A 22,386-nucleotide genomic window follows, 5' to 3' on the forward strand; every position below is an offset into this window, starting at 1 on the left:
CTATCCTTGTGCGTGACCTCCCTTCCCAGCCCCTCCCCCTTCCTTCCACCAACCAGATTTGTTCCTTTCATTGACCAACCAGGTCATATCCTCTACCTTGGCCATCCTATCCCTGCTATTTCCTTTATCTGTAGCTCCTCCTACACCCAACCCCAGTCCAGAAGAAGGGTTACACCCAAACACCAACTTCTGATGCTGCCTGGCTTGCTGTGTTCTTCTAGCCTCCTGTCTGTCTACAATGGTGACAGCACAGCAGAATACTCAAGGTGTGACCCTCAGTGTTCTCAATATTTACTCTGATCCACCCCTCCCTTTGATTGCAGGGAGGTTAACCCAGAAGGAAGACAAAGTTTCATTTTGGAAACAAGGGCACAGAGTGGATATGAAGCAATTAAACCAGTTTGATGAACGGAGGGCTGAAGGGCAGAGTCAGAAACTGGAAAGCACAGTCTTGCTGTGGCAAAGTCCCAAAGCATCTGTACAGCGTTTGCAGCTTCATTTATCTACTTTCCTGATCTACACCATAAAAATGCTGGAGGTCATCAGGCGCTTGTATTAGCCTGTTACCGCATGGATAATGTAAATTGCAGGGTCCACAATCTGTTTCAAACTGCAATTTCATTTACACTAATGAGAGTTTCACCAACTGATTTCCCTGATTTATATACTAAATGAGCTTTTCTTGTGGAATTATAAAGTCATACAGCATGGAAATGGACCCTTTGGTCCAACTAGTCCAGACTGACCATGTTTTCGAACTAAACTAGTCCCAGTTGCCCGTGCTTGGCCCATGTCCCTCCAAACTTTTCTTTTTCATGTACTTATCCAAGTATCTTTTAAATACTGTCACTGTACTAGCATCCACTATTTCCTCGGGCAGTTCATTCCACACATGAAACACCCTGAGTTTAAAAAAAAAGTTACTCCTCATTTCCTTGTTTAATCTTTCTCCTCTCCCCTTAAATATGTCACCCAGTTTTGAACTCTTCCTACCCTAGGAAAAAGATTCTTGCTACTCACCTTATCTTGGCATCTCATGATTTTAATCAACCTCTATAAGGTCACCTCTTAACCGCCTAAACTCCAAAGGAGGAAATCCCAGCCTATCTTTTATAAGTCAACCTGTATTCCCAGCAACATCCTGGTAAATCTTTTCTGAATCCTCTCCGATTTAACAATATCCTTCCCATAGCAGGGTGATATGAACTACACACACAACTCCAGAAAGAGGCCTCACCAATGTTCCGTACAACATGACATTCTAACTCCTGTACTCAAAGGTCTGTGCAATGAAGGCAAGCGTACTAAGAACCTTCTTAATCACCCTGTTTACCTGTGACATAAATTTTAAAGAATTATGTACCCGAACCCTTAGGTGTCTACTCTACAATAATACCCAGGGCCCTACCATCAATTGTGCAAGTCCTGCTCTTGTTTGTTTTACCAAAATGCAATACCTTATATTTGTCCAAATTAAACTCCATCTGTCACTCCTCAGTCCATTGACCTAACTGATCAAGATTTCTTTGTAATCTCAAATAACCTTCTTCACTGTCCTCTATGCCACTAATTTTGGTAAATCTGCAAACATACTACGTATGCCTTCTATATTCTCATCCAAATCATTTATATAAATGACAAACAAAAAGGTGGACTCAGTACTGGCCCTTATGGAACACTGCTGGTCACAGGCCTCTAGTCCAAAAAACCCCTCACCAACACCCTCTGTCTCCTACCATCAAGACAATTTTGTATTCAATTTACAAGCTCACCCAGAATCCCATGTTTATTAAATTTACTAATTAGTTCCATGCAGAACCTTATCAAAGGCTTTCCTAAAGTCTATGTACACAATGTCTAACACTGCCTCAATCGTTTTGGTTACTTCCTCAAAAAACTCAAGTTTGTGAGACAATGTCCCTCATACAGAACCATGGTGACTATATCCCTGATCAATCCTTGCCTCTCCAAATATATGTAAATCCTATGAAAATCACCTCCAATTTACCCGCTATTGATAACAGACTCACAGGTCTATGGTTTCCAGGCTTTTCTTACAGCTTTTCTTAAATAAAGGCACAACATTAACCAAGCTTAAGTCCTCAAGCACCTCACCCATAAGTATAGATGAAGCAAATATTTCTGCTCATGGCTCAATAATTTCTTCCCTAACTTTCCAAAATGTCCTGGGATACACTTGATGAGATCCGAAAGATTCATCAACCTCCAACACTTCCTCCCATTTTCTTCCTACATCTTATGGTCTTTTGGATACCTAGAGAAGATGGTGGCAAGTTGCAACTGCCAGTTACCCACTCTGACCTCCCTGACAGAAACTGTAGCCCGCGAGATTGTCTCCACTACCAGGCAAAATAACAAACTGTATATAATGAAGTTGGATGAATGAGATGTTACTGCGTGTAAATAGACTTTTTGTTGCTCACTAGCGAGATTCTCGCCTTGTATTTGAAATCTTAGATGGAAAAAAAATCAGAATTTTGTTCTCACAATGTCAGGAATCTCATTGTTTTCTACACATTTTATCACTATTGCGCAAGTTTAGGGATTAGCAGATTGCATGCTATTTGACTCCTAACACTTTATAGTCTATGCCATAAAATCTTTAAAAACTATTTTCTCAACAATTAAACAATTTTCTTTACAATGTTCTTCCTTTCTCTTTAACCTTTGGAATGTATTTCACAACAGTTGACTAATTTCAATATCATGTTCTGTGAAAATCCAATTAAAATAATTTGGGTTTGTATGACAGATATTGAAAACTCTTTTTGTTCTTTTCTACTTGTGGTTTAAATTAGGACATCAGTTTGAAAGAACAATAAGTAGGAGACAAGCCGTTGCAATTGTAAGACAGCAGTCGTCCAAAAAACATGACAGAGTTCACAGTCCACAGGGATATAACTCAGTTCTTGCTCATTGGTTTAACATTTCTGTCCAAGGATGGCACTTTCTTGCTGCTCTGGCATCTTAGGAGATATGCCTAGAGTATCACTGACATAGACCCCAAACCCACTGGCAACACTGAAATTAAATGCTTTCACCTATTACATGCAAATAAATATTAATATTGGTAATGGTGATTCCAATAGAGGACTATGCAGACTTTTGCTGTTCTTCTTAACTGAAATTCTGTATTAACTCAAGCTATAGTGGTTAATTTATTTTATTTAAAAGATGTATAGGTGTAATGGCTGGAATTTTGCACTAACAATTATGGATAATTTACCGTGCTCAGTTATTATGATGTAGATTGGACAGCACCTTTTGTTTTCCATGCATGCATAATTAAGTACTGAAATCTGGAAATTGCCGTTCGAGTTAACCCTTGCCCTTCCAACGTGAGGACTTCTGCAGTACAACTCAAGAAGCTCAGCCTTGAAAGACATGCCATAGTATGAACAGGGGTTACTTGGTCAACAGTTCCCCACCAAAGATGTAAAGAAAATAATTTAGAGTTGGTGCATTCAGGAATACAGGTATGGTAGAGTGACAATTAGTTTATTAGTGCCAAATAACCTCTGAAGTTTCAAATTTTGCCAAGTGTAGAGTTCGATTCCTTCAGAAGTTAATTAGATTAGATTAGATTTCCTACAGTGTGGAAACAGGCCCTTCGGCCCAACAAGTCCACACCAAAGAGTAACCCACACCCCTATATTTACCCCTGACTAATCCACCTAACACTATGGGCAATTTAGCATGGCCAATCCACATAAACTGCACATCTTTGAACTGTGGGAGGAAACCGGAGCACACGGAGGAAACCCACACAGACACGGAGAGAATGTGCAAACTCCACACAGTCACCCGAGGCAGGAATCGAACCCAGGTCCCTTGCGCTGTGAGACAGCAGTGCTAACCACTGAGCCACCGTGTCGTCCTAGTCTTGGATTCTTCCTTAAAAGCTTGAAAAAATCTTTTCTCTTCTTTTCATTGCTCTCTTAATTCCATCATTTTTTCCTGATCTGTTGTGCTTTCTTGATCTGCACAACATTTAATCATAATTTAAAGATTTAATATCACAATTCTGCAAGGTTCTCCAATCTGATTTGCTGAAGTAACTCACTCTTCATTTTCCTGCTCAAGGTTGCCAAACGACCTCTTCATGAGATTCTGCATTGAATCAGACACTAAATTAGGGCAACCTTTTTGCATCGCTGTCGGCAAAGTACCATTTCTTCACCATTGACAGTAAAATCGCAGTCAGATATGTGCTTAATACAGCAATATTTCAAACTATTAACATTATTAAGCCTGGCAATTTAGTCTAGACTTGACCTCAATCTCATGGAAATCTATCAGTCTTCTGGATTAATGTTGATTGTAGATTGCTTACATGACCAAATTCTACCAATTGGAAATACTCTAAAATTCTGTGTGTCAAAAGATGATAATGCTACTTCTTGGTCTCCTTTTTTTTTATTAGGTTATTAACTATCTTCTCTGCTTAGATTCTCAAAAGAATCCTCTGAAGAAAATAAACAGGATGCTCAGAATTGCAGAGGTTCGAAAATAATCTGTAATCAGGTTTAGGAAATTGCAGTAAGACAATCTGCTTCAGAAAATAGTTTCTGAAAATACAACATCTAACTTCCCTGATTTCTACTTTGTAATACTCAGCTCAAGAAAACTGTACTAAGTCATACAGGCCAGCAATTATATAGATTGTGAAAACTAAATAATGCTAGAGAGCTTATATTTCAAGTCACTTGAGTCATATGGCTATTTGGAGCAGTTTCAGTCCATTTTCATCTGTTAAAATTTCTTGCAAATATGGAATACTTTAGTGTAGTTCAACCAGAAAGAAACAAAAGCTTCTTGTCAGATACAAGATGTATTGGATGTCTAAACTTCCCAACAGACTACAGATAACCCTAATGTCATGTCCAATTCCTACCTATTAAACCTTCTGAAAACAAAACTTTGCAATTAATGTAGAAATGAGACCATCTGCATTGTGCTATGGATTTCATTAGTAAATATGAGTGGATGTTTTCTCATTTCTTTTAATATACTTACAGGCTAAGCAGTCATGTTTAATAAATTAGTGCTTATTACTTATTGGTAGATAAAGGAGATTTGTCTGCTAATCTGAGAATTTCATCTTTGTTTCCATTGGTTAGATCACTGTACCAGAAAACTAAATAATTCGTCAAGTGTTCACAATAAAGAAAATAATAAATTGACTGTAAGTGATATAGACTTTTTCTGCTCCATGTTTGTGTTGTTACCTTTCAGAGTGGATATGTACATCCCTTCTGTCTATGACAGATTAAAAGCAATTTTTCAGAGATTGTGACTTCTAACTTACTACTCAATCTAATCTTCAACTGAAAACAATAAACAACTATTTATCAAATTATATGTGAAAGCAATAACACTAAAATCATTCCTAAATATGATCAGTAGATACGAAAGCTAATCTCCATGATTTTGTAGCTATTATCACAATGGAAAGCAATACAAGATTCAAGAACAAAATATTACTAACCCCTTGCTCAAACAATCCCGCAAGAACTGAATCATCCATGCGCGACTCTTCGTCCATTTTGCGAACCAGTGGAGCTATTCGTTCCTGAGCGAACTTAGCAACTTAAAAACAAAAGTCAAACTGTCAGTAAGAAACAAAAATGATGCTTCAAGTTATTGAAAAGATTATGAAACAATGCAGACATTATTTCTCATAGTCCACATTTAGGAATTTATATCATCCATTTTCTTCTGATGTGCTTATTTCCTTATCAAAATGATAAATGTCACTGGTAGAAATGACAGTTTTCTACTGTGCACCCAGCATCAGCATCAAGTATTCTGGAGTTGATGCCTCAAATAAAGTACAAGAGGACTATACTTCAATAATTAACTCAGATGATCAATCATTTCTGTAGTATTGCTAGATTTCCACTTTCTACCTTCAGCAAGGGTCAAAGTTCTTACTAAAAGGTTCTTAAAGAGATTTAAAGCTTAATTTTCTATATTTCTTATTATATTAAGAAAATACATTTAGAAAACATAAAAGCAAAGTTTTGAGTTTAAACAAATAACAATTATCATACTACACATTCATATGGGTGGCACGGTGGCTCAGCACTGTTGCCTCATGCTAGGGACCCAGGTTCAGTTCCAGCCTTGGACTGCTGTCGGTGGGCAGTTTGCACATTCTCCCTGTATCTGCGTGGGTTTCCTTCAGGTGCTCTAGTTTTCTCCCACAATCCAAAGATGTGCAGATTAGGTGAACTGGCTATGCTAATTGTCCACACTGTTCAGGGATGTGTAGGTTGGGTGCATTAGTCAGGAGTTAAATGTAGGGGAATGGGTGGGTTACTCTTCGGAGGATTAGTGTGGACATGTTGGGCTGAAGGGCCTGTTTCCACACTATTGAGATTCTATGATACTTCTTTGATTCTATGATATAATTCCTCCACATAATAGCTATTGCTATTCTGTAATAATGAAATAAGTAATGTTATACAATCTAAAGGACCCTTTTAGTAAATCCACTTTAAGAAGGGAAATTTTATTTAATGACTTCACAGACTCAAGTTCTAACAAGATTTAATTGTCTACCCTTCCCCAAGGCTCTGTTCAGTATTTCTTATCTTAAAATGCAATGGATATTGTTCTGTTTTAGGATTGTTTATAATTCATGGTAAAATTAAAATGGGTAATGTGGCCTTTTCTGAACTCTGCCCAACATCAGGCCAGGGTGATCTGGATGTTAGAGGTTAAAGGGAGGTTCAAGTTGTTTTGCTGAAAAGGGGAAGTAAGGTGTTCACATTGGGGAGACAAGGCCGGCGTATATCGTGGTTAGAGACTAGCCGCCTAAAGTTCCAGGAACTTGTTAAGAATGTTGAGTGATAAGTAGTAATTCAATAAACTGTCTTATTTATTTCCAAGATTATGGTCTAAACAAAGACTGATCAACATTTCTACCTGGATACAAGACCGGTATGATTTATACTATCATGGAGATAGGCTTTGAGAGGGCAAGAATCCTTTGGAAACCACTGAATGATCATGTTGCAGGTTTCCCTAAAATATCATTGATTTTCAGACAGATTTGTCTGCTTGGATCTAAGACCAACAGAGCTGTTTGATGCAAGAGTCTCTGGATTATCATGGAGCAAAGCAAGCAAGACAGTCTGCACTTGAATTCAAACGAATGAATTTGTGAGGATTTATAATGGAACTAGAAGATTTGTTTAAGTTGTATTAGAGGCAGAACCTCCAGGAAAATCTTGTATCACAAGAGGATTATGGGTGTAAGAGTTACAAAGCTGGGAAAGGAAAAGAATAGACATAAATTCTCGGAGTTAAGAATCACTTTGGACTGGTTCTGAGAGAATTGATCGTCTATCTGAGAAACAGTATAATGTATAATTGTGCAGTGAAATTTTGTGTTTAAGAAGAAAAAAGGAATACATAGTGTATTTTTTCACACATTTTATGCAAGTGCAAACCTTCATGGGGGGGGGGGGGGTGGGGGGTGGAAGAATTAATAATAACGTGATCCCATGCTCAATTGTCATATAGATTAACAATTTCTCCCATTGATGATACAGGTTGAATTTCAATTTCCTGTCTGTTTTTAATCTGTCATGTATTTTGGTCCTGCAAGGTGAAGGTATTAATAAATTTAACAGGGGGAATAGTTTATCTTGGTTATATTTACCAACACCTTGTAGCTCAAACTAAGTTCTATCTCACAACTTGTAAAACAAGTTAGTTTTGGCTATTTGCGATCTTCAATTAAATAGTATCAAGCTCCTTCTCCCTCTAAATTGCAATATTCCATTTAACACAAGACAGAGTCAAATCATTACAAACTCCCATAGATATCAAATAAAGAAAGCTTCTGGTAGCTATAAGATGCGAATTGCAACACCAGTCATAGCTCTTTAACACTACTCAAGTGAAGTAGTTACACATCAGGCTTCGTTCTACAGTATTGTCCCATTTTGCTTCTCTCATTTATTTTCTTATCTGGTTGTGTTTATTATTTGTCTCTTCCATCTTAAATATCAGGCGGCTTTTCTGTTTGCCTAGTTTTGTACTTGATTACAGACATAATGTTAGGAGAATCAGAGAAGTGCATAATAACAGAGGAACTGATTTAAAATCATATGTGGAGTTATTGGCAATGGTGGAAGAGGATTCCCATGTAATCCCAATAATTACAAAGGTTAGACAATTTACTTTAAACTTTTCAGAAAGACACAGACAGATTATATTATGACTGAAAAGATTGGAACTAAGATTTCTGACCCCTAACTGTCCACATCCACAAACTGAGACAACAAAAATAATAATATTTGTAATAAAGAATTGCAAATATCAGCAAGTACACAGGTCCATTTTTTCACTAATATACTTAAAATGCAATTTATATCATAATATAAAAGGAACACGATTCCTAATGTTAAACAATGCAAAAGATGTGAGAATGGGCCATTAGTGCAGCTAGGAAGTGGAAAGGTAAATGCAGGCATTAAGTTTGGAATTTGATGGCAGCATATTGTGTTGTTATTGTATCTTATGGAAATTGAAGAACAGAATAGGTGACATATCCTGGCTTCAAGGATAGAGGAAGTGGAGGTTTGGGGGAGGAGGCGGGGAAGGCATGGTGGTTTGCCAATCACTCCTCTCTGTACACCAATGCTCAGTAGTAACAGTGTGTACCATCTATAGGATACATTAGAGAGTCCCCAAGATTTCTTAGACAATATCTTGCATCTAGAAGGACGAGGATAGCAGATTCTTGGGACCACCATCAACTGCAAGTTGTCCTCCAAGGCATATTCCATTCTAACTTGGAAATATAATCATCATTCCTTAAGTGTTGCAGGACGAGATGCTGGAACTCACTCCCCAATGGCATTATGAATCTATCTACGGCAAATGGACTGCAGCAGTGCAAGGAAGTAGCTCACCACTAGTTTCTCAGAGGCAACTAACAATGGTCAATAAATGCTGGCCAGCTAATGATGCTCACATTCCATGAATGAATGAATTAAAAAAAATTGAAGAAACACCACAAGAACTCTGTGCTCTTCCTTAAATAAAACAAAAATCAGGGCAGACTTCAATTAGCAGAAGGAAGACAAAATGTTTCTTTTGGGAATGAAGAATGAAGGATACTCCTGCTCCTTCAGAGTTTTTTTTACAAGAATAATTAGCCTCTGGATCCACAGCCTTTTGCTAGTTTGTTGCCCCCCAAGTACTAGTAAACCCTATCAGGAGCATTTCAATATAAAAAATCAACTTTCAATTGCATTACACATGCCCACTTTAAATATGCTTCTCCAAAAGTGGATAATCACAATGCATGTTCCCTACTGAAATAAAAATGATACGCATAAGTCAGGTTTCTAGACTTTCTAGACTTTAGCCCAGTCGTTTAGTAGAAGGTTCAATTGTGTGGCCTTCCCATCTATCAATACACTTATTTACACTGGAATAATGGAGTCAAATAAAAAAGGAAACTGAAAAAATGGGTCCAAAAAAAAATTAAGACAAAAACTTTAGAATCAAGCAAGTATGCATTTCTAGGACGCAGCTGAAAAATGGTAAGTGGTTTTTAAAAGTTGGTCAGATTTTGTGATGTCACCATTGAGATTCTAATACCACAATCCAAGAAGCCAGAAACAAGTCAACATCACTGTCAGCATCAAGTTCTCCCATATCAGAGAGTTAGCAAGGGGTCAGAAGACGATGATAGAGCTCTTGGTGCTTTATGTCCAATCCCATAAAATGAGGTACTACCAAAAACAATATTTCAATTTCCATACCAGTTACCATCAGGACATCTGAAAAAAACTTGTCAATCTGCAGAAATATGGGCTGCAATCTAATGGAATCCTAATTAGCACAACATTACAGATGAAAGACAGAATTCCAACTTTGGCAGGAAAAAGGTAGATAAGCTATCTACACTATCTAATTTCCCTATTAATTTACGCATATATTGCAATTTGTAGTTGAGCTGAAATCTAGTTCCTACCGATTATGTATTCATTATATCGGCCCAATAAAGGCCCCTTAAATACAACAGAAGAGTGAAGCAAAAACTAAAATGATTAAAGATGGTGAATAATTTGTCCCTGTTTCACATTGTATCATAAATGTTATAATTTAGGGAATTTTAGAAATTAGAGAGAAAGAAAGGGAAACAATACTAACACTGGAACTCACGTGACAATATACACCAGAAGGCAAAAGTGAGGACTGCAGATGCTGGAGATCAGAGTCAAGATTAGAGTGCTGCTGGAAAAGCACAAGTCAGGCAGCATCCGAGGAGCAGGAAAATCAACATTTCGGGCAAAAGCTCTTCATCAGGAATGTACACTAGAACCCGGTACCAAATTGAGGTGTTGAAAACCTGGTGGGGAAGTGGTGGTATAATAGTAATATCAATGGACATGGGTTTGATTCCCACCATAGTATATGGTGAAATTGTAGTCTAATGGTGACAAGTATAACTAATGTCAATTGTCGCTAAAACCCATCCAGTTTATTAAAGAAAATCTTCCATGCTTACTTAGTCTGATTTACATGTGACTCTAGACCCATAGTAATATGGTTGATCCTAATTGCCCTCTCAAATTGCCCAGAAAGCAAGAGTTGAAGAGTAAGTAGGAATGGGCAACAAATGGACAACAATGCTCACATCACATCCATGTAAGTATAAAGAAAAATAAATGTATTAAGGTCAGTCGAATTGGAGAGAGCCTCAACATTAAGTTGGAGAGGGAGGACAACAACTTCCATTGAGGAATTTATTTTTGATGGCTGGAGTTAACAGCATGAGCTGACCAAATTACTTTGTAGCTGCCAGCTTTGCAAAAGCCTATAGAAGACTGATATAGGAACTAATAGACAATGCACATAATCATAGAATCCCTACAGTGTGGAAGCAGGCCCATTAGGTCCATCAAGTCCACATTGACTGCTGAAGAGCTTCCCATACAGACCTACCTTTCCCATGGCTAATCCACCGAGCCTGCACATCCCTGGACACTATGGGCAATTTAACGTTGCCAATTCACCAAACCTGCACATCTGGGGATTGTGGGAGGAAACCGGAACCCCGGAGGAAGCCTACACAGACATGGGGAGAATGTGCAAACTTCACACAGACAATTGCCCAATGGTGGAATCAAACCTGGGTCCTTGGTCCTGTGCTAATCACTGAGTCAGCATGTACCTGGTCTTAAAGAATATGTTTTCCAGATTTATTTCCATTTGTCTTAGAATTCTTGGCAAGAATATACCTATCGAATTGCTAGTCTTAATACTAATTAACAAGGGATAGTGCAAAAACAAACTGGAAGTAAGTTACCTGTTTCTTTCATTATCAGCTCTTCTTCGGTGAAAGTCTGTAATGGTGCATGACGGATGCCAACTGCAGTGCCATTGTCCAAAGCTATTTCTGCAGTGGAAAATTTTGAAATCTGTGGTTGAACCTTTAGAAGTGTTGGACACCTGGGTCTGACAAAATTTCTTCCCAGCTTTTTGTCATTCATGTAATATATTAATTAGAATAAAACAGGTTTGTGTTATTTAACTTGTAAATCAAGCGACAGTTAAAGAATCATAGATTGGTTGCAGTACAGAGGTGTAAAGATAAATTAACCATAGTTCACCATCTTCAGTAAAATACTTTCCCAATTCATTTTTATATTTGAAACCAATGTTGTTTTGCTGTAAGCAAAACAGGAAAGTCATAACTGCAATAAATCATAAGAGTCTAATACATTTGGTAATCGAGTAATACTCGAGAACATCTTTATAATACTTATGCTTCATATTCAGCATGTATTATAATTTTTGACCACTTAGTTTTACATAACTTTTGTAGCTGCCCCTGTCTGTTCACATAGATTCAATGCTCCATTCTCCAGGTTTAATAAAAGTTTGAAAAATAATCATCATTGACATAAATTAGTATGGCATAAATCCCAACACAGATTAGAACAAATGAAACAGGAACAAAAGTAGATAATACAGCCCCTTGAGCCTACTCTACCATTTGATATGATGTCATCTAGACTGCATGGAGTGTCTGTAGGCCCATGGCTAAACAAAGACTATAATGTTGGACTTACAACTTCATTTTCTTTATTTTTCTACTTTAAACTAAAAAGAACTGTAATTTTGATTTTTAAAAAATTTTTCTACTTTCTACCTAAGATTTTGAACCTAGATACCTTTGCACTGAAGATGGCATTAGGAACGGTGATTCTGTATATTTTTCACTGTACTCCTGTATTCCTGTACTTGAGTATGTGTGACAATAAAACCTAATTCTAATAATTCTTGCTCACTCTCCATAACTCTTTAATCCATTAATTAAAAATCTGTCTATCTCTTCAAATATATGTAATGCCCCAGTATTCATTGCATTGAGATAGTGAATTCTACAGATTCATGACCCTTTGAGAGAAATAATTTCTGCTCATCTGTTTTAAATCTGCTGCTACTTATCCTAAAACTAAGATTTCCCGTCCTAGACTGTTCCATGAGGAAACTCCTCTCTATATTTACTTTGTCAATCCCCTTTAGCATTCTGTATACTTTAATTTGATCACATTTCATTCTTCTAAACCAGAGAGTACTGGCCTAAAATGCAAGACAAAACCCTCATCCCTGAAATCAATCTACTGCACCCACTCTGAACTGCCTGCAATGCAATTACATCCTTCTTCACGTAAGTGGACTAAAGAGTAAGCAATATTTCAGGTGCAGTCTAACTAATACCTTGCAGGAACACTTGTCTATTTTCACACTATTCCTTTAGCAATAATTGCCAAAGTTTTATTTGCCTTCCTTATTATCTGCTTTATTTGCACACGAGCTTCCTGCAATTCATACACAAGGAAATCCACATCCCTCTGAACTGAAGAGCACTAATGCTTCTCTCTGTTTAGATAACAAGCTGCCTTTTTATTCCTCCAGTCAAAATGGATGCTCCCACATTTATCCACATTCAACTTTATCTGCTAAATTTGCCTACCTTAACCTTAACAACTTGTACATTTCTTATTTCTTCATTGCAACTTACTTTTCCACCGATTTTTGTATCATCTGCAAACTTGGCTTCAATACTTTCTATCCCTGCATCCAAGTCATTGATACAAATTATAAATAATTGGAGCCCAAGGACCGATCCCTATGGCACCCCCAGTTACTACTTGCCATCCAGCAAAAGGCCCATTTATCTCAACTATTTGCTTTTTGTTAGTTAGTCAGTCTTCTGTCCAAGCTAATAAATTACTTTTAATCCCATGTGATATTACCTTGTATCTTAACCTTTTGTACATCACTTTATCAAATGTCTACTGAAAGTCCAGTTCTAGAGGATTCCTATTATCCATATTGCTTGTTACCTCTTCAAAAGAACACTCACAAATTAATTATGATTTATCCTTTATAAAACCATGCTCACTGATGAACTGCACTTTTGACTTTCCCAATGTTCTGTTATTACTCCGTTAATAATGGATTCCAAAAATTTCCCAAAGATACAAGTTAAATTAAACAGTCTGCAGTTTTCTACTTTCTGCTTCCCTCCTTTTTTGAATAAAGGTGTTAATTAGCATTTTTATAATCCATTTAAATCTTCCTCACATTCAGAAAAATTTGGAATATTACAACCAATGGATCCATCATCTCTGCTGCCACTTTCTTGAAGAACCCAGGATGTAGGCCATCAGGCCCTGGGAACTTGTCTGCTTTTAATCCCAATAGTTTGCACAGTACTTTTTCCCCTGATGGGGTTGGTAGCTGTAACATCTAACTAAAGTCCTTTCTAGCTTTCAGTCCATTATCTATTCACCACGTGCTTTTTTTTTGCAAATTTTTACTCCTTTCAGCTCAGCCTTTTTCCTGGTCTTGATTAAACATTCTTAAGAAGATTAGGCCTAATGTATTATAAACTTTCTCTCAGTCCACTTTCAGGATTACTTTCTCAAAAACGTCAAAGAAGTTGATAAGGCAGAACATTCCTTAATTATATAATGAGTGCTGTGTGTTAAATTATCATAAAGTTAAGTATCTATTTTGCTCTTCTTAACCAATTCAATTATTTTGTCCCGCAATACTTTGTTTCAACTACTCACTGCATTCCGTGCTTGGAATCTGTAAAGTATATTCTCATAATCTCACTTTCCTCCAATTCAAAAATCTTTCTAGTGACAATTTTAAAGATTATGATTCCTCAACTCTGAGTGCTCCAACAGACAAAATAATTTTGCCTCTTTAGTCTATCAAAACATTTAAACTGCCCCATTGCCTTCCTTGCACTCAAAGTTAGATCTCTCAGAATGACACTAACGTGGTAGAGATGGTGTCGGAAAAAATAAAATACAAGTCTCGACATTTAAGGCTGAAATGGGGGAGATATTTGATAAATTAAATCAAACTTACAAAGGGTAGAAGGTCTTGGTTTGGATGGATTGCAGCTATACATTTTAAAGTGGGGGGGGGGGTTGGATTTTCCCATTTTTTTGGTTGAATACTTTTAGGCCTGGGTTTCATGGCAGGTGTCCCACTTTGGCCCAGAGCAATTTTTCTCTCACTAACTACCGTTCCTCACCTTGTTAATTATACAAGCAGCCTCTCTGGTGTCCCTGATGTGCAATCACATGGCAGGGGATGTGAATTTCTTGACACTTCTGGGATCTTCCAGAGTCCAAACCAACAGTGCCATATTTTAAGCCCACCAGCACACCCACTTCAGATACTGCTCACCAGGAACTTTCTAATACCGAAATAAAAGTAGAAAATTCTAGAGAGTATCAGGTATGGCAGCATTTGTGAAGAAGAAAAAAGAGTTAACATTTTCAATCCAATGACTTTCCTTCATTAACTCACAGGAAACCCAAATGTCTCAGAAAGGAAAGCCAGCACTCCGCTTTCCAGAAAGGAATCTGGACTTCCTAGTGGATGGGACAGTCAAGAATAGGGTCATCCTCTACCCAGTAGACCAGAGAAGGCCACACACCAAAACAGTCAGCCTGGATACAGTTAGCAGTGCTGTCTCAATGCTGTCTCCAGGCTTAGAGAGAATATACAGATGTGCAGGAAAAAGGATCAATGATCCAAAGAAGAACAAAAAAAAAGTTCATTTTTCAAGTTCAGGTATGTCCACTCTGAAGGAGTTCTACTCTTCTTTCCATTGGGACTTCCAAAGAGTCATATTGGACTCTTTGTTAACTTCCTTTCTCTCTACACAGATGCCACCAAACCAGGCAGAGTATCTCCAAAACTTTCTTATTTTACTTCAGATTTTCAGATCTGCAGTACTTTGCTTTTATTCAATGATCTGTTCTGAAACAGCAAATGCCAGTATCTTCTCTCTGCTGTGTCACACTTGTTTGTCATTGCACACAAAAGTCAACAACACTCATTCACTACCAACTTCACTACTGCAAATAGCATTTCCACTCAACAGCTTTCACACAACCTTATACTCCACAACTATTAACCCTTCCTGTCCTCTGGCTAAATAAAACTATGTAATCCATAGAGGCTGACAGCTCTCATGTAAATGCAAGGTAAGTGAGCACTGAGACATAAAGCAAAGCACCATAAAATGCATCTTGTGTAGATGCATGAAATGGCTGTGTGCAACGCAACCAGGCAGGAGCAAGCAAGTTAAAGGTGTCTCTGGGCTCCAAAATGAAGTACCGAAGTGGATTATGATTTGGTCCAATGTCTTCAAGACAGTATGATAAGGTTAGTGGTTTACCGATGCAGACTATGGCAAATGAAGGCTGGACAAGGAAGCTGTCATTGGAGCATTCAATGACCCGTTCGTGAATGGTTGTGGAAACACAGGCCCAGAAAAACAAGCAGCAGGTAGTATCCAGATATCCCATGCAGTTTTTCAATTCAGGAATTGATGCTGTCTAGTTTCCTGGGAGAGGTGAGGTGAATTGCAAGCTGTATATAAATGAAAGGAACTGAAGGAAACCTTTCAAAGAATCTTTGAAGGCTTGGCTCAAACAAAGCACCAAGAGTTCGAGAATAAAAAATAGAAAAGTAGAGCATACATTGAACTTGAATAGAATTTGGTGAAGTCATAACTAAAATATCATGAATAAGTCTGGTATACATTTTTATCACAAAAAAAAGGTCAGATGAACTTAAGAAGCTGCAAAACAGATTTATTTGACTAATACCTGAACTGACATCAAAAACTTGTATTTATTGGGCTAAATTTTCATATTTCTTGGCAAAGTGATTTTTTTTAAGTAAGATTCATGTTCACTTTACTGATACAACCTCACACTCTCATCTAATTAATCGTGTCCATTTCATGGAATCATGTGGCAAAGAAAGCAGACATGCTCACAACTACTGAGAGTTTGTTATGTTCACACCACAGGCATCTTATTGAGATCCTAGCTTTGCACCACTTCTGAAGCTGCAAACCAGAAAGTGCCCTTCACAGTTTGGGGCTGCACTGTTATCCCCAAAGAAACATCCCAGGAAGAGAAGTTAGCGACCAAGATAACATTCTGAGTCAGTGCAGAGTCTGGAGAGAAACACAATGCAAACAGTTCAATGATCATCTACTATCTGCAAGTGTAAGTGTCATCATCTTCTCTTTACTACCTTATACTCACTGTGCCACTACTCAGTCTAAATTCTACTGATGCACACAGTTCTTCCAAACCACTAACTCTTCCTGCCTTCCCTATTTACTCACCACCTCTCTTGCATCACCACTATCTGCTCTCCAATTCATTTTTCTTGGACTCAGCCCTTTCCTTTATCTCATTACAGGGAAAACAAAAATCTGCCCATCTCCCCTGCCTGGTGTCTGCACAGCACGTTGACTGGCAAACCTGTAATACACAGACTATTTGTTTGTGACCTACAGGATTGACCATGGCTAACTAAGTGTGAGTAAATCTGTTGACTGACATCATTCCCTCATCTCCATTACGAACTGCTCCTCTTTGACTTTTACAAATGGACATTTGGTTTAGGTACATGCAATTGCATTTGTCATATAAGCTGCTGACTCACACTTTAGGAGTGACACTGACATAACAGGGTGTCTTATGCAAACATGTCTACCTCCTTGACAGTTCAGTTACTAAATTGTGACAAGTTCCACCATCCTTTATGTGCTAAAAACAATGCATGGAATAGTGACCAACAGCCTCTAAGCAAATAATATGAAAATAAGACAAGGGCCATTAGTTGCATCTGTTGTGTCGTTGTGCGCAAAGTCTCTCAGTCTCTAGATCCTACCTTGATTTGGTTTCCAAAATACAAGCCCTCAGGTAGAGAGGTTTAAGGAAAGAATTACAAAAGTTAAGCTTTGGCAGCTATTGGCTCAGGCACCAGAACAAGTAACAATCAAAAATAGGCTTGCTTAAAGAATGGGACATAAAGCCACACAGTTAACTCAGAAGACTGAAACACAGGAGATAATTAGAGATAAGAAATGGTCTGATTCTGGAAGAATTTGAAAACATCACTGAGAATTTTTAAATTGAGACATGGTTTAACTGAGAACCAGGATAGTTCAGTTAACTCAGGAGTTATGGAGGAATGTATTTAGTGCAAGTTTAAACATGAATAGCAGAGTTTTGAATGAGGGTAAGTTATGGAGGCTACAATGTTTATGGAGGCTAGTCAGGAAAGTATCATGGTTGTCAACAAGACATGGATGAGGATTTCAACAATAAAAGATTTGAGGCGGGACAAAGATGTTATGAAAATAGAAATTGGTGCTTTAAGTTATAACATGAATGTGTAGTTAATAGCTTGTCTCAGGACCAAATATAACAACGAAGACAACACAAGGAAGTCAATTGTAAAAAAAAATCACTAAGTCACAAGAGTGTCTGGAAAGAATTTTCTTCAGAGTGAATTGTCCAAAGGTTACCTAGAAGTCACTGTTTCTGTGAATGACGTGGATAATTGAGTGTTTTACAGAAAAACAGTACCAGCAAAAATACCAGTTGGTACAAAAATCGTTAAACATTACTATGAAGATTGCTATTTCCAATGAAGTAAATTGTGATGGGAAATACCTTTTTTACAAATATTTCATTGTGTAACTTATAAAATGCCATAAAATTTGAATGGGGTGGAATGCAAAAAGGATCTCCTCTACTCGAAATATGCATTTATATTACAACCCTGTGCTGTGCTATTGCAAAGCTAATAGGGATTGATAAAATAATAAAGGGATAAGACAAGCATCAAACCAATAACTGATCTCCCTGGAAGTGTGACGAAAGTTGGTTTGATTGAGATATTTAAGAGGGTACTGGATGATTATGTGAATAGAAATAATGTGCAAGGATATGGGGACAAAGAAGAATATTGACACTCAGTAATGATGCTTGTTTGAAAAGATGGTGTGGGCATGATGCTTGTTTGAAAGGATGGTGTGGACATGATGAGCCAAATGGCCTCTTTCTGCACCTGACAATTCTGTGATTGGTTCAAGATAATTGCAAACCTAGTTTTAAAAAAACACACACACCTTCTGGATGTTTTTAAACCCTATCCCACTACCTCTCAGTTGAATATAATAAAAAAGTTAGGTCACTGTCAGAACAGATTGGAAATTCTCTTAATTTCAAAGCCAACATCGAACTTTCAAAGAAAACCATCAAAAATCAAAATTTGTCATTTGTCACAGAATATAAAGACCACGGAATATTTCAACATTTGAGTTTATGGTGTGTAAATAAAAATGTATGAAAAGTGGGTAATCAAGAAGATCGGTGGTAAAAATATGAGGCGGGGGGGGGGGGGTGATATCTTGGATCGTATCATATACCTTATATTTGCCCTAAACTGGCTTAAGCAAACAACCTGTAATAAATAAAAACTTGTCATAAGGTCATTGTTAGCTGTTACATTGAAAAAAAGGTAGTAATATTTATGTTGATCTATAGAAATTAAGATCAACTCTCACAAAGAGACAAAATAGAATGATAAAGAGGAACCTCGATTATCCGAACATCAATTATGCAATAATCGGATTATCTGAAGGAGATCTCGAGGTGCCGATAGAAACATTACAAAGGTGTGTTTCCAACACTGGTCGCGTCTTTTGTTTTAGTGATTAAATAGGCACTGTCTCCAAATGACAGACCTCCTGCCCTCTCTCTCCCCACACGTTCCCTGGAGTTCTACACAGGGGTGTACCCTAAATCCCACTTCTCCAGATAATCTGTCCAACATTGTCCTGTACAGTGGAACCTGCCAAAAAGTTGCAGTAAAAAGTTGTGTGCGTATGTGTGCATCTGCGGTATTTGGAGACTCATCCCCCAAAAGGCACTAGCAGCAGCGGCAATCTTGTTGTTGATGTCCAGTCCAGGTGCCCTGGAGAGGGGGTGGGGGTGGACAGGGGGCAGTCTTGGATGGGGTGGTGTTGGATGGGGTTGGGGGTGCAGGTGGGGGCTCTTGTGTGGTATGCTGTGCGTCTCCTGAACAAGGAGCAGACTTAAAAAGCTCCGAGCCCCAGAGTAAAGGTATTTAAGCGGTTAACCGAATAATCAATTATCCGAACAAAATAGTGCCCGCCATCTCGTTTTGATAATCAAGGTTCCTCTGTACTTGTTTGTAACAGATTTGCATAAATCAGGGCATGGTGACTCAATGGTTAGCACTGCTGCCTCACAGTACTAGGAACGTGGGTTTGATTCCACCCTCTGTCAACTGCCTGTGTGGAGTTTGCATCTTCTCCCCTTCAGGATTCCTTCAGGTGCTCCAGTTTCCTCCCACAATCCAAAAATGCTCAGGTTGGGTGGACTGACCATGATAAATTGCCCATAATATCCAAGGATGTATAGGCCAGGCGGATTAGCCATAGGAATTACAAGGTTACAGGGATAGGGTAGAGGAAATGGGTCAGGATCGGATGCTCTTCGGAGGTTTGGTGTGGACTTGATGGCAAAGGATTTTGTGTCTGCTTCAGTGTTTGCATCAACATTGATACTTCTCTGCATTATACAAGCAAATGTATTGATCGGTTCAGGATTAGATGTATCACAGAATTTAATACAAAATAATAAATATCACAGGGGCAGAGAACAGAAATTTAATAACATGAGCATTTTACAATATAATTGCTTGAAAAAGCCTAGACTGCAAAGAATACACTCATATTTAGGTAAAAGTGTTCTGAGTGACACATAAATCTAAATGTGAAATAGGTTTTTCAAAAGTGGTCTCATCCTAATCAAAAGTACAATATATTTTTAGATATTTCACTCCATGTTAAATTATAATGACTGGAATTTCCCTTTTAGTACAGTGAAAGTGCCCACCTCAAAATTGATCATCTATCATAGTCTGACTGATTATTTAATAAGAATGGATAACCTATTGCAAAAGAACTGGCTTAATTAAGTGATGAATCCTGTTGAAATGCAATACTGCCGAAACAAGAGCACCATCTGGATAATTTCTGTAAAGTAAGCCCAAATATTTTCTGTCAATGTTAAAGTAATGGTCACAGACATCCACATGATAAACATTCTGTATCATGGTGCTTTCCCATTGTGACCCGTACTGAGACTTGAAAGTTGTTGCAACTCCTCAGTGAGAATGGAAAGAGAGAGCAGGATATGGGGACTGTGAGAGTAGGAACCTATTAAGCGAAATACAGCTGCTATAAGTTGGTCAGAATTCTATTATAGCTCAAATTTGAGCCCACAGGTCCCAATCCCCATTTTGGAAACCCTGCTCTATTACATTGACAAGGTCAATTCTGACTTACGTTACTGAAAGAATACCTTTGCCTTTATGCCACTTAAATTAAGAGCTATTGAAGTTCAGGGATTTAGTAATTGAGATCATAGGTAGACATGTTTTCAAAGGCATTTTTCATTAAGTCTAAGAACCTGATGCACATATATTTGCACAACATTAAGATTACATTTCTTGACCTTGGAATGGCAAAACCAACAGTTAGTGTACCAAGAAACATACTGATAAAGACATTGCAATAAATGGCATGCATACAGAATTAGGCTAATCTTTGTAGCCAGAAATTGCAGATTATTTCAGAATCTATACTATTTGAAATCATGGTTCTTCTCCTTGATAAGTAATATGCTGCTGGAAATGGTAAGTAAATTCTGCTACCTTGGATCCATAGTAACAGACAATTTGCCTCTTAACACACAACTCCTCATACATAACGAAAAAGCAGCTATGAACTTTGGCTAACTCACAAAACAAGAATAGAATAATATCAAGCTGACCCTTGACATAAAGTTGCTTGTTTATGGGTCTGTTCCCAGCACCTAGTTGCACTGCAAAGAAATATACAAGACTTGTAGCTATTGAAAAAAAATGAATCTCAGCCACCCTCATTTTTGCAATTCGCAACACATTCTGGACATCACGTGGAAAGTCAAAACAATGAATGTTGGCAAATCTCCCAAATATGTTGTCTCTGAATGATGAGTGCCAAATGTAATGGCTTGGAGATGGAAGTTGAACACAAGACTTTTCTATATGACAAGCCAGTAGTGGAAATGCCCAAAGCTCCACTTTGAGGATGATTGCAAGAGTGGCACAAAGGCATTAAAACATTGATTCTTGCACCTGGGAGAAATTAGAAATTGGCTGACATATGCCTTCTTCAGGAAGGGCTCATGCCCGAAACATTGATTCTCCTGCTCCTTGGATGCTGCCTGACCTGCTGCGCTTTTCCAGAATCACATTTTCAGCGCTGATCTTCATCATCTGCAGTCCTCACTTTCTCCCACCATAGATGATATTCTTGATACAGAAACATTTTTAGAGCAAGTAAATGCTAAACTCCTGTCAATTCTCAATCTCAGGCAACACCAAAATATATTATCCTTTAATCTAATACTATATGCAACAAAATTTGATTTGCTCAGACTCTAGGCATGAAATTAAACAGTTAATTTGCTCTGCTGACCTGCAAGAAATTGAATGCCCTGGGGCAGGGTGGGACATCTCTGTTCTACAGGTAGAATGTCAGTAAATTTACATTCCCCTACCTTGCCATTCAGAGCCATTTACATGGCCATTTCCTATTATTCAGAGATAATTTACAATTGCATCATCATCCTATTCAAAATCAATAAGAACATTGCTCTTGTTTGACTACTCCCTATAGTTTAAAAAAATTCACAACAGAAGGGATGATTTACATTATATTGTTTCTGGAAATGATGCAGTCACTGCATTGTATCTTGAGTGGCATGTAACTGTGGGGGAGTGACTGAGCAGTTGTATTGTGGGCATTGTTGACTGTGATGTAAAGATTTTGTATAAAGGAAGGACTGTCTCCTTTGTTCAGAGAGACCTCTCGACACACTTCGCAAGCATGGCAGAGTGCTAAGAGTTTCTCCA

General features: G+C 37.9%; 1 protein-coding gene across 1 annotated transcript in view; it reads right to left on the reverse strand.

Annotated features, from left to right (window-relative positions):
* The window catches only part of acadsb (acyl-CoA dehydrogenase short/branched chain), a 62,486-nt gene that overhangs the window by 39,054 nt on the left and 1,046 nt on the right, over positions 1-22,386 (reverse strand). The window contains exons 2-3 of the mRNA XM_060842032.1: positions 11,357-11,525; positions 5,510-5,610 (exon numbers count right to left, since the gene is read on the reverse strand). Of these exons, the coding sequence (XP_060698015.1) occupies positions 5,510-5,610; positions 11,357-11,525 (270 nt within the window). The remainder of the gene's footprint in view (positions 1-5,509; positions 5,611-11,356; positions 11,526-22,386) is intronic.

Source organism: Hemiscyllium ocellatum, chromosome 22, assembly GCF_020745735.1.
Source record: "Hemiscyllium ocellatum isolate sHemOce1 chromosome 22, sHemOce1.pat.X.cur, whole genome shotgun sequence".
NCBI classification, from domain to species: Eukaryota; Metazoa; Chordata; class Chondrichthyes; order Orectolobiformes; family Hemiscylliidae; genus Hemiscyllium; species Hemiscyllium ocellatum.